Source organism: Leguminivora glycinivorella, chromosome 18 (assembly GCF_023078275.1).
Source record: "Leguminivora glycinivorella isolate SPB_JAAS2020 chromosome 18, LegGlyc_1.1, whole genome shotgun sequence".
Taxonomy (NCBI): Eukaryota; Metazoa; Arthropoda; class Insecta; order Lepidoptera; family Tortricidae; genus Leguminivora; species Leguminivora glycinivorella.
In genome coordinates, this window is record NC_062988.1 from 9,734,895 (window position 1) to 9,748,860 (window position 13,966).

Genomic DNA, 13,966 nt, shown 5'->3' on the forward strand with positions numbered 1-13,966 from the left:
GTTCTGTTATTCATTTCCTGACTCGATCATGTGACCTTGGACATCATCGAGATCGACGCTGCTCATCAGCCCAAATGTAATAAGCCCAAACATAGTGGAGTTATTATGAGTAAAATAGCAGTTTTGTTGACCATATCCTGACTCCACCATGAAAACCAGAACCTCATCCTGGGGGCCGGTTTTTGAATCTCACATATGGGATTTGTCACTAAAATACCGGTTGAAAACAGTGAATTGCTTAGTATTTTCAGTGACAATTTTCTGAATTCGAACGCGTGAGACTCAAAAATCGGTCCCCTGGTCCCGAAATATAATACTAATTCAAACTCTCATCAGATTTCAAGTAAAATTTCTTGGATAAAATTGCATGTGTAAAAATCAGGCGGACCGTATGCCTGTTTGCCACCAACAGGATCAAGATTTGTTTAGTCGTAGTACCTATACAGCACTTCTCAGAACTATCTAGCTGCTTACGCTTACGAGAGCACGGTGCGCCGGACTATCGAACGTAGGTCCACTGTCTATGAGCGCTGGGCGCAGACTGAAGGGTGGCTAGCCGAATGGCACAATCGCTCACGAAACGCTCACGAAACGAAGCGCTAGTAGATATCTATCTCTATCGCGCTTGCGTATTGGCGCGACAGAGCCAGCGGCCACGCCAATGCCATGCCATGCCATTCGGCTACGGGGCGAGCAGTGAGCGGGCCCATGTCAGCAGTGTATTTTATTCGAATTTTATGTGCTTTAAAATAGTACATTACGATACAAGTGCGTAAAAAAGGAAGTTCGAAACGAGTGGCGATAAATTAAAACACGACCGAAGGGAGTGTTTTAAATCGACACGAGTTACGAATTTCCTTTTCGCACGTGTATCGTACGACGTTTTACAGTACAGATGAGCCTCCGAAGTTTCGACCTGGCATATAATGAACCACTTCTCGCACTAGTGCGTAAAAAAAAACACCATCTGTACTAAAAATATCTATCGACACAAAGGTATGTCTTATATGTATTTTTTTTTATATGGCAACAAGAAGTTCTGGTTTAGGATAATATTATTATTTAAGAGTTACAATAAATGCAGGAATCGCAGGAATTACAATGAACGCCCCTTAAAGAGTAGTCTAATTATATTTTTTTTGTATGGGTACCTTTCCTTGTTAGTATAAAAGCCGGAGTTATTAAAAATAAAATAAAAATAAGAATGAAGGTTCTTACAGAAAGAAAAAAGTAAACAATCAAATAATAGAAAATAAAAGAAACAAAAATAAAACTGCAAAAGCATGCCTCAGCCGAGGTTCGAACTCACACCGCTGGCGCGGCGTCCAGACGTCGAAACCGCTAGGCTACGAGCCCGTTATAATAACTAGTTAATTTTGTGATCCTATTCACCAAAGTCAAGTGCTAGTACATATATCGTAAGGGGCTCAATTCGGCATGGCGAATTTGACGTTTCACGTTGACTCTCAAATGATAGTGGATTGGATCACGGGTTGTCGAATACGTGCAGCTGTCATCTGGATTGGTACTAGGTTGGGACTAGAGCTCAGGCAATGTACCGGATAAAATTTTTGTAACATTTATTTTTGATGGAGTATTTTTTAAGTTTTGAGTATTTTAAAAGAACGGACTTAGAAATCTTTGAAATAAATAACATATGACATTTTTATCACCTCGTATCTCCATTTTCACTGTTACTTGAAGTAAAATGTTTTTTTGCTAATAGACGGTCGTCGTCGTGCCAGCTACACCAAAAAATATTAAAAAAAAATATTGCTTAAAAATATGTTAGTTGATTAATCTCTTTGACTCAAAACTTCGCGATAAGTCCGAGCCTTTCTAACAAAAAGATAAAATATTCACAAATAACACCTATTTGTAGAAATCCTAAGCACGGCAAACGATTAAATTCCCTTTTTTGGGTCAAACTTGTAATACTGGCAATACTTTTGGTACACACTTTTGGTCTGCATTTTGCTAACGTGTCACGACTCTAGTATTGATTCTACTTTGATTTTACTCTTGTGTCAAAGTGACAGAATGAGATTGCAATTCGAATCATCATATCATTACAAAGATATGAATTGCGTAATTTTACACGAATTTAATCTCTCATGGCCTGACAATACGAACCAAGGCATGCGTTCTCCTGAATGGCACAGTATATAGACTTTTTTGTCGATGGGTATGGCCGCCATGTTTGGTTTATGACACTTAGACGGGGATTTTGTCGTACCAAAGAGTAAATTGCAAGTTTTTTTCGGCACAACTTGGTTCCTCTACTCGTCGCAAGATGGCGTTGGCATTATTAAAATAGACAAGAATGACGTGCATTTGCGTCGGTGTAGACCCATCATGAAAACGTAGATATGATAATTTTATATTTAAAAAAAAGCTAACGTGACATAAATTTGACAAATGTCTAAAAGAAATATAGTATCTTCTGTGTAATATCTTCTTCCGTGCACGTGTGATTTATTGTTTAGTCAATTTAAATATCACTCTAAGTAAGAACTGTTAGACAAAACACTCGTAGCATAATTGTATATTTCAATATATCACAGCCATACATTTTTATATTCTTTCAGGTGATTCAGCTTACCCACAGAGGCAAACACTACTGATGGATGCACTGACTTTTGGATGCACCTGTAGGATCTCCAGAAGCTCGTTATACCGCTTTACAAGTTCGAGCCCGCAACTGTATAGAGCGGTGTTTTGGGCGACTAAAAATCAGTTGGTAGTGTTTGTCGTCAATGGAGAAACTGCACTACAAGCCAGCAGCGGCAGCTAAGATCGTTAAAACGTGTTGTGTGCTTGACAATATAGCTAACAAAGCGAATTGTGAACTGCCTCCGCTGAACCGACACGAAGAACAGGAGCAGCAGCAGGAGCAGAGATTAGCGGCGGAGTTTGACGCCCGTCAGCAGAATGCTGATATTTATTTGGCAATGGCTCCTGACAGGTGTTGGCTAAACAAAGAGCTGCAGCTGGGTCGCGCTGCTCGTCAAGCGCTTGTCCGGCAGTTAGCAAATTATGTAAGTAGTTATGGTAGGTCTATTTCAGTTTATAGTTAAGGTGAGCCAAAAAAGCTATATTTTAAGTTCACATCTTAACCATTAGTATAATTATCATTAATTTCATTACAGAACCCATTTTTCCTAACTTTTGTGTCGTCATGGGAGTGTCGTAAATTAGGTTTCGGGGCTGCTGATTTCAAAATTAATGTTCAATTTGGAATCTGACATTTGACACAAATTCGTCATGGGTATTGCTATATTATATTAGTATAATCAAGAACCATTTAATACTGGACTGACATAGCCCATACAAAAAAGCGTACCCCTAAAAAAAAGCTCAATTTTTGGTTCAAAACTAGATGGCATTGTTTTGCAACCCGGGAGTTGAAAAAAACATAATTTCACCTATATTTTTACTTGTTTTTAGGGTTCCGTAGTCAACTAGGAACCCTTATAGTTTCGCCATGTCTTTCTGTCCGTCCGTCCGTCCGTCCGCGGATAATCTTAGTAACCGTTAGCACTAGAAAGCTGAAATTTGGTATCAATATGTATATCAATCACGCCAGCAAAGTGCAAAAATAAAAATTGGAAAAAAATATTTTATTAGTTTGCCCCCCCCTACATGTAAAGTGGGGTTTGATATTTTTTTTCATTCCAACCCTAACGTGTGATATATTGTTGGGCAGGTATTTAAAAACCGGCCAAGAGCGTGTCGGGCAACGCTCAGTGTAGGGTTCCGTAGTTTTCCGTATTTTTCTCAAAAACTACTGAACCTATCAAGTTCAAAACAATTTTCCTAGAAAGTCTTTATAAAGTTCTACTTTTGTGATTTTTTTCATATTTTTTAAACATATGGTTCAAAAGTCAGAGGGGGGGGACGCACTTTTTTTCCTTTAGGAGCGATTATTTCCGAAAATATTAGTATTATCATAAAACTATCTTAGTAAACCCTTATTCATTTTTAAATACCTATCCAACAATATATCACACGTTAGGGTTGGAATGAAAAAAAAAATCAGCCCCCACTTTACATGTAGGGGGGGCTACCCTAATAAAACATTTTTTTCCATTTTTTATTTTTGCACTTTGTTGGCGTGATTGATATACATATTGGTACCAAATTTCAGCTTTCTAGTGCTTACAGTTACTGAGATTATCCGCGGACGGACGGACGGACGGACGGACGGACGGACGGACGGACGGACGGACAGACAGACATGGCGAAACTATAAGGGTTCCTAGTTGACTACGGAACCCTAAAAATGAATAAGGGTTTACTAAGATCATTTTTTGATAATGTTAATATTTTCGGAAATAATCGCTCCTAAAGGAAAAAAATGTGCGTCCCCTCTAACTTTTGAACCATAAGTTTAAAAAATATGAAAAAATCACAAAAGTAGAACTTTATAAGGACTTTCTAGGAAAATTATTTTGAACTTGATAGGTTCAGTAGTTTTTGAGAAAAATACGGAAAACTACGGAACCCTACACAGCGTGGCCCGAAACGCTCTTGGCCGGTTTTTCCATTTAAATCCTTCCGACATCCGATATCGGATCGGATAAAAACGGACTAAGACAATAGATACTGTATCCCATCAAAAACAAAACTTGTAAAAACACCAAGTCTTCGCAACTCAGTTTGTTCGCGCCCTTTTCATTCATTATCATTCATATCGTCCATCCCGTTCGCTCTTCCTTATGATAGGTTCAACCTCATTTTTATTTGTCGTGTCACCCGCCTTTTTGCCGACCTTCTTAAAAAATATAAGAAAATACGTCAATCTGCTAAACTAAAAGACATTCGATGTCAATGTGAAAAAATATCCGCAACGACGAATAAAGTTATAATTATTTATTAAATAAATAACGATTCGCGAGTGTACACAAGAAAGAGTGAACCAAGTAAATATTCGAAAGGGTGGCCGCCCGCTGAACTGTCGAGAAAACAACAGCAGTAAGTTCGGCACGCATCAATTACCATAATTTTATTTTTCCGTTTTATTTTATTTTATATTACAATAGTTCGTCAGGAACTACGTAATCGCTGGTCCTTCAACACAGTTCTTCTGGCGTAAAAAAGAGTTGAGATCCCTGTAATACCAAGTCGGTTAATTTATTCAGTCCCTAATACTTAAAGGACCTTCTGCCATAAATTATTACGTAGTTTACTAATAGCTATACTTTCGTATTTTGCATTTCTCATGATGCGTCGAATAGCATTCAAATGTATAAGATGAAAACTCGACTCGACGCCGCTCGATTCCGCATATGTGGAAGCCAGGCTTTATGGAAAAAGTAGGTTTTTGTGACAACTACCAATAAGATTTTGCCAGGGAGACTAGAGATAAGGAGGAAAGTCTGTCGAAGTAGAACAGTCGCAAAAATGAACGTGAGAAAGGGTATTTTACATTATACCAAGAACCATTTAATACAGGACCAGCAGAGTCCATACTAAATACCGTACCCCAGCTGGCAGCCGTCAATCTATGTCGCTAGATGTCACTAAGAGTGTCATTTGAATAAAAATGTCGTTATTTAACACGTTCACTGCGGAGCCGGATTTTGTGAACTCGCTCTCAGTGCGTTACAACCCATGAGAGTCCTGTATTGAGCTTTCTCTCTGTGCGGTACAAGTCAATTACAGCTTGTAAGGAGGGTTTCATATTTTACCTAAAATACCTTTACCAGATACACATTTATTAAATTTTATTGAAACAATATTTAGTCTAATAACTAATCTACACAATACTGTCTTCGCCGAAGTTGATGACTGTTCGTTTAGATTTTATAGACGAATTAATTAACAGGTCAAAATTGACTTGTGCCGCACAGCCAGAACGGGCACAGGTAAAAATGTCGATGATTTGGTAGTGATGAGGAAAATAAACGAACTAATATATCGATCCAATTCTTACTTTCTTTACCTTTAATGTAACCAGATTTTTATATACAACCAAAACTTTTAACTTTGCTCTTAACATTATTTAAAAAACGATTTTTAGAAATTTTAGTAAATATTTTGCATCAAGCAATTTGAACTTTTTACAATATATTTTTACGTAATAATATTTAGCAAAATTGTAAGCGTTTTGCGTATAAAAGCGTTATATTGTATTTAACGAATTTCATTTAAAACAATCGAAACACATTTTTTCACCACAAAATAACGTGTGGATTGATAATATGGTAACAACACTAATGCATTTTGCACTTTGCTCCAGTGCTATACAAGGTCGTGCGTAACAGGTCATTAAAGGCCCTGTTCCGCACTGAATAACAAAAGTCTAAGACTGGTGCGAACAGGGCATATGTGACCTGTTTATTAATTTATATGCTGTCAAATAGAGTGTAAAATGATAAATATAAACGTATACTTGACTATATAAAAATAATAAAATATAACAATGATATGGGCTTCGCACCAGGGTAAAGTTGCGCATTTCTGTCGCCGCACCAGGGGGAAGTCCAGAACAGGGTCAGAATGACCTGTTTCGCAGTGAACGTGTTAAAAAAACCGGCCAAGAGCGTGTCGGGCCACGCTCAGTGTAGGGTTCCGTAGTTTTCTGTATTTTTCTCAAAAACTACTGAACCTATCAAGTTCAAAACAATTTTCCTAGAAAGTATTTATAAAGTTCTACTTTTGTCATTTTTTTCATATTTTTTAAACATATGGTTCAAAAGTTATAGGGGGGGGGGACGCACATTTTTTTCCTTTAGGAGCGATTATTTACGAAAATATTAATATTATCAAAAAGCGATCTTAGTAAACCCTTATTCATTTTTTAATACCTATCCAACAATATATCACACGTTGGGGTTGGAATGAAAAAAATATCAGCCCCCACTTTACATGTAGGGGGTACCCTAATAAAACATTTTTTTCCATTTTTTATTTTTGCACTTTGTTGGCGTGATTGATATACATATTGGTATATTGATTTAAACTAACACGATCTTCACTCATATTATTAAATCCTCCCTATCCTCCTTCTATCCTAGTCCTTTCAACTGAACGTCTTTACTATAGCAGGAAAGTACGTGAAGCGATGGAAATCAGGAAACATCGTAATTTCAATCAAAATGAAGGGCAAGGGATTTCATCTTCGTGGAATCCAGTGATAGTAGGTAAAATATGAAACCCTCCTTACAAGCTGTAATTGACTTGTACCGCACAGAGAGAAAGCTCAATACAGGACTCTCATGGGTTGTAACGCACTGAGAGCGAGTTCACAAAATCCGGCTCCGCAGTGAACGTGTTAAATAACGACATTTTTATTCAAATGACACTCTTAGTGACATCTAGCGACATAGATTGACGGCTGCCAGCTGGGGTACGGTATTTAGTATGGACTCTGCTGGTCCTGTATTAAATGGTTCTTGGTATAATGTAAAATACCCCATAATGGACGGTGATACCATTATGGACAAATCCTTAAAAATAATAATTTGAAATTAGTTCCTAAAAATTGACGGCATTGTACCATAAACAAGAGTAATAGAGCTGCTTAATTTTGACGTTTCATTTAATTCGGTTATTTCTGAAGGATTTGGCGGCTAGATAAAAGTCATCAGTTTACTGAAAAAAATATTAGTAAAAATTCTCATTAAATAAGGTTGCTAAGAGAGTAGAGTTCGTGTATAAATTAATAAAAAAAATAATACTCGGTGTAAACTTGAATGAGTTTTACTTACTGTATTAACCATGAGATAAGGTATAAAACATACTAGTTTGTTACTCCAAAGATATAAAGAAATTGTGTTATTTTGCGAGTGTCCATAACTGGACCCGGAAAACTGCGTACCTCCGTTCCGTGGACAAGGAACAATTTACAAAAACCAAAATTTACAAGAAACAATCCTATGTTAAAATAACCCAAACTAATTTTATTTGGGGTATATAAAATTGTCTCATTGAGTATTAGTTTGCTTTAAATGTAAATTTTTAAACTTATTTCACCGTTCATAATGGGGGATCCATTACTGGAGAACTGCCGTCCATGATTGGAGAAAAAGCACCTTGCTTTAATTTGTTAATTATGAAGAAACCAATAGGAGTATCTATTCTGCAATGCGCTGGAAATGTAAAAGAAAGATAAGACATTCAAGTTTTAACACGTTTAGCGGTAGAATTTTTACATGTTTCAGTGAAATATCGAAAATAGGCAAAATTTCATCTTAAACTGTCCATGATTGGGCCCGTTACCTTATAGTCGTTGGATAAGTTCGGTTCGGTACAAAACTTTTTTCTTTACACTTAAATAGGTTTGTAAAAAAGTTTTCGAATAAAAGTGACGTTATTCTAAAACAAATTTAAAAAAACCGGTCAAGTGCGAGTCGGAATCGCCCACCGAGGGTTCCGTACAAACTTTCAAACTCCCCAGTTAACATAATCTCACGTTTTCACATACCTCTAACGACTTGACTAGAAGACAAAAGTATAGGTACTAATGAGCATTATTGTGTATAGCGCCATCTCTCGGTGAATTCGCTAACTAATTTGCGCGACCATATTAGTATGTTGGTTTTTCAGGGATTATTCTTTATAATGTTAACCGATTTAAACAATTTTTACTTTATTGGAAAGAATTTGATTTACGTAACATCTCGTATTAATTTGAAGTACTGTATACATCCGCAAAGGTGGGTAAATTAAAAGTAAAAATCTGAAAAGTTTTTTGTGAATTAAAAAAAAGGTTTTCAAGATACAAACACGATTATATTTTTCCTGTAATATTTAGCATAAAACAAATGTTTCCTAAAATTTTCATAATTTTTCGTTGGTAAACTTCGGAGATAAGGGGGGAACGGTATTTTTTTTTACATTTTCCTTCAAAATTCTTTTTTTTTCCACAACAAAATTTTTTTAAAAAATAGTTTATTTACGTTCAATTTGAGCTCTTTCTAACGATACCCCACTTGACCTAGTAACTTGAAATTTACAGTTTGCCCCCTTTCATTTTGGCCATGTTCTACAATTAAAATTAATAAATTAAAAAAAATTATATGTTCTATTTGTAGAGGTTCACAATGTTCACAACTATTCCAAATTTCAAGTTGATAGCATTAGTAGTTCTCGAGATATTTAGGAATGTGACAGACGGACAGACAGACGGACAGAGTCGCACCATAAGGGTTCCTGTTGTACCTTTTTGGTACGGAACCCTAAAAATGATATTGCGCTACCTCTTTCTTAGTTTGCCCCTTCTATTCGGGCCCCGTAACGTCTAGGGTTCTGTTGCCTACGTATTGACTTATTGAGGTGGCGTTCTTTTGTGACATGTCGAAACCTGCGCTGTTCTGATGTTGGAATCCATGAAGAGTTGAGGGATTTTTTAGCAACTCAAGCATTTTCTCTTGTAAATTAACACTAATTAACTTGTAAATTTATTTTTTATGTTACAGTGATTCTTCATCGGACCAAGGCCGATTTGTCCAGGACCAATTTTCGGATCTCCTGGGCTTCCTGGAACAAGGACTAGTGATTGTTTCGAGGAGCTGTCATGGTGTTGGCTCTTGATATTTTATCGTGAAACGCAGGTATCCTTTCAATTGCTAGTTTTTCAATTCCACATTCGACGTTCAAATACAACTTTGCCCCCTTGTATAACAAATAACTATTACTGCCAAGTGCCAAGCCCTTTGCACACGCCAATGGTTGGAAACTTCTGATTTATTCGTGATCATTATTATTGCAGATTTAATGATGAAGGCGCGTCGGAACCCAAACGTCAAGAATCGCCGACGTTCACAGAAGCAGCTACAATGAGCGGAGAATCTGAGAGCCAGGTAATAAGTTTAACAAAATTGAAAATATCTGTATATCTACAACGCCAACAATAGAGGAAAAACGACTTAACCCTTTAATGCACAGCGATGTATATATGCATCATCTATTTTTGACTGTAATGACAGCATGTCAAAATACAAATTTGAATTAATCTTTGTCAAGGTCATGCATTTAAGGGTTAAATTTATAAAAATAAAAGCTTGAATTCATAAAAAAATACTAAACTGATTAGTTGAAAAGAGTTATGTCCCTTTTTTAACAGACTTTTTTTATCGAAAATAAAGGAGGTTATATAATTATTAGGGTTCATGTTTTTCTTTAACTTTACCGCCGCTCCAAATCTCAAGGAAGGGGGTTCTCAATTCGTCTGTATTTTTTTTGGTTTTAGGGTTCCGTACCAAAAGGTACAAAAGGAACCTTTATGGTCCCACTCTGTCCGTATGTCTGTCTGTCTGTCATATTTCTAAATATCTCGAGAACTAGGTAATTTTGCTATCGATTTGAAATTTGGAACAGGTATGAACATTTTTAACTTCTAATGGCAAACTGTAAATCATGTCAAGCTACTACGTCAAGTGGGGTATCGTATGAAAAAGCTCAAATTGTACATATCAAAACTATTTTTAACCGCCGCCTCAAATCTGTCAAGGAAGGAAGGTTCTAGGGATGGTCAGAGGGCGCTGCGAGTCCTTGTATAGATTACTCATATGAGAGATAATTTCGACCTCAGCATCTGTGACCTGGGTGGCCGAGCGGAAATAGGCATCTGCCGCGATTGCAGGGTACGTTGGTTCGATTCCAGCCTCAGGCACTGGAGGCCTTGGTCACTTTTTCTTTCATATGTGTAATTTATTTCGGTTTTAAAAACTAATCAGATTTAAAATTCAATTTAACCACCCTTGCGGATTTTATCGAACAGATCGAACTACAAATGAATACGAGATTATATGTAAAAAAAATCTCTTCTAAATTAAGATTAAACTATGCAAATGAGTTAACATTAAGAAATAATTATCCCTGTAAAACTAACATACTAAACAGGTCGCGCAAATTAGTTAGCGAATTCACCGATACCTATAGGTAATTATAGTCAAATCTTTAAAGTTATAGGTACATATATGAGATACATGAGATTATTTTAACTTTTGTAAGTTTGTACGGATACTACTCAGTGGGCCAGTCCGACTCGCACTTGACCGGTTTCTTTATGTTGTCGATTTCTCCGTTGTTACAGGACCGATTTCATTTTTTTTTTGATTGAATGTATATATGTATACAGATTTGAGATTAGTCCTATTTTTATCAAAACCCAGTTCTGATGATGGGATCCTGGAGAAATCAAGGCAACTCCTCGAATCTTGAAGGCATACATGTGGTGATTTTTGTGTTTTTATAAGAACAGCATGCATATACGTACGGAACAGTGACATTTGGTGCAGTGGAACTGCTGATGATGGTCAGAACGGAACTCCTCAAGTCTGAAAGGCACACTCATAGTGACTTTGGTATTTTTATAAGAACAGCATGCATTTATGTTCATAACAGTGGAACTCAGTGCAATGGAACTGATGATGATGGAAATGGATCAGAATGGAACTCCTCAAATCTGCACGGCACACTTACAATGAATTTGGTATTTATATGAGAATAGCTTTAATTTAAGTACATTCATAACAGTGACATTTGGTGCAGTGGAACTGCTGATGATGGTCATAAAGGAACTCCTCAAATCTGGACGACACACTTATAGTGACTTAATTTAGTATTATTATAAGAACAGTATGCATTTACGTTCAGAACAGTGGTCGCGTTAGAGCTCGCGCGGGTTCGAACCCCGGATCGCACTAATGAGGTTTTTGGAATTTATGTGCGAAATGTCATTTGATATTTGCCAGTAGCTTTTCGCTGAAGGACAGCATCGTGAGGAAACCGGGTAATCCTAATAAAGCCCTAATTACCCATCGGGTTGGAAGGTCAGATGGAAGTCGCTTTCGTTAAACTAGTGCCTACGCCAAATCTTGGGATTGATTGTCAAAGCAGACCCCAGGCTCCCAAAGACCATAACTTTAATTTATTCAGGTATACATATATTGGTTTTTGTGTTATTATAAGAACAGCATGCGTTTACGTACGGTCGACTACAAAGAGATGTAACATACACTTTTTCAGCTTCTTGCATCGTAATAAGGTGAGAAATGGATACATCTCTTTGTAGTCGACCGTACCGAACAGTGACATTTAGTGCAGTGGAACTGCTGATGATGATCAGAACGGAACTACTCAAATTTGAACGAGACACTTATTATGACTTTGGTTTTAGGATTCCGTACCTCAAAAAGGAAAAACGGAACCCTCATAGGATCACTCGTGCGCCTATCTGTCCGTCTGTCACAGCCTATTTTCTCCAAAATTACTTGAGTTTGGGGTTGGTGCAGTGGAACTGCTTATGATGATCAGAACGAAACTTCTCAAAGACGACACAAAAGGATCTTTGTTTGCTAAGCATATTGAGTTTTTAACTCAAATTTTGTCAAACTCGATTTTTTATAGGTAGTCGGATATTGGATTCATGACGAATTGAGGGAACTCCTTAAACCTTAACGGTAGGTATACGTTATTGATGTATTCATTTGTATTTCCATCAAATAACCAGACATTGAAAGCAGTTTTAAAAAATACACATTTCTACACAACATGGAACTTGACTGTACTTAAAATAAATTATTTAATACCATGCACGAAATAAAGCATCAGATAAATATAAGGAAAACATGGATAGAAGTTATTTTTAAATACAAATTCTATTTAATTCGTCAGGTAGAAATATATAAAGTAAATGAGTTGAACGTGACGTCACTCAATTCGATTTCATATTAGCAAAACGTTAAAATTCGTTTTGACAGTTCTTAAAGGGAAGCTGATTTGACTAGGAGGCAAGTAGCCTATTCAACATTCGTAAGTACCTTTCACCAGAACTCCAAAAGCGGCGGTTTTTTAGGGTTCCGTACCAAAAAGGTACAAAAGGAACCTTTATGGTGCCGTTCCGTCCATCTTGTGTGTCCGTCCGTCTGTCACATAACTTAATATCTCGAGAACTACTTATATTACGGCTTTTTAACCGGAGCTACAGTCCGGTCTGGGAGAAAGCGAAAGCGCAACTTGGCATGTATTAAGTGCAAAATAGCTATAGAGTGCGATGAAAAAACATTTTCCCCCTCACTAGCTCGGAAACACGTGTTTTGTCCTTTAATACCAGCGGGTAAAAACGCATTTTATCCACTAGTGGGTAAAGTAATTTGACCTTGAATAAAGTCAAATTAACTGCTTTAAAATTGATAAATGTAGGTGAATCTATTAATAAAGATGATTTACCACCTGTGGAACTACTGGAAGCAGTGATAAACGCATTTTTTGCGTTGTAGTTTCCTCGCTATAGTGAGGGGAAAAGTTTTGTGTTACACTCGGGTGCAAATGTATTTTACTTCTCGTGTTTTAAAACACGCAAGTTTAGAGTTCTATTCTCGAACCACTCACTTCGCTCGTGGTTCAACTATAGAATCCTTTCACTTGCTCATTTTTCAATTCCACACTCGGCGTTAAAATACAACTTTGCCCCCTAGCATAACAAATAACTGTTAATTAATGTTCATTGACTATATCACCATTATTACAGGAATGCGGAGCACCTTGCTACTACTAAAATGGAGAACCCGGACCTGTTAGCGACATGGAACTGACCAGGACCGTCGTGGGCTCCTCATGTGCCACCCCGGATACCTTTTCTGATTGTGGTGTTTACAGTACAGTAGTGTACATATTCATGAAAAAAAAATTGTAGGTACTTTTTTTACATTTTTAAAAAACGCACTCTGCATGGTTTTGGAGTTTCGACTTCGTGCTAGATAAAAACCCCCAGGCAAGAGCAAACAATTTTTTTTCCTAGCCTATATTTGTGACCCACTGCAAAGGCCTCTCTTTTCTTCCGCCACCCATCACGTTTTGCCGCCTGCTTCGGCTAGCCGCAGCAAAATACGTCGAGGTCATCTCGCCTCGTTTTTTTTGGTCTACCTCTGCCCCGACTAGTCGGGTGGTGTCCAGTTAGCAAACTATACACCCTGTTTCTATTTTAAATTATATGTGTTGTATTCTTTTCTTGTAC

The 13,966-nt window shown here is 37.1% G+C and overlaps 1 protein-coding gene across 2 annotated transcripts; it reads left to right on the forward strand.

Moving 5' to 3' along the window:
* The first annotated feature begins 2,324 nt into the window (after positions 1-2,324).
* Positions 2,325-13,579, forward strand: LOC125236182. 2 transcript variants are annotated; one of them, XR_007178177.1, is made up of 4 exons: positions 2,325-3,038; positions 9,423-9,557; positions 9,716-9,806; positions 13,481-13,579. XR_007178177.1 is itself a non-coding variant. In XM_048142898.1 (2 exons), exons 1-2 carry the CDS (start codon positions 2,757-2,759, stop codon positions 13,505-13,507), a joined length of 309 nt encoding a protein of 102 aa, XP_047998855.1. In that variant the 5' UTR covers positions 2,325-2,756; the 3' UTR covers positions 13,508-13,572. The 2 variants fall into 2 exon arrangements, 1 of the variants encoding a protein (XP_047998855.1); XM_048142898.1 differs by lacking the exons at positions 9,423-9,557; positions 9,716-9,806 and having other exon boundaries at positions 13,481-13,572.
* Positions 13,580-13,966: the final 387 nt, after the last annotated feature.

Excerpts from the sequence above, each read along its gene's own strand:
- LOC125236182 (XM_048142898.1), top strand. The coding sequence starts at position 2,757 with ATGGAGAAACTGCACTACAAGCCAGCAGCGGCAGCTAAGATCGTTAAA. Across the intron at positions 3,039-13,480 it reads TCCGGCAGTTAGCAAATTAT|GAATGCGGAGCACCTTGCTA; the intron begins GTAAGTAGTTAT and ends CCATTATTACAG.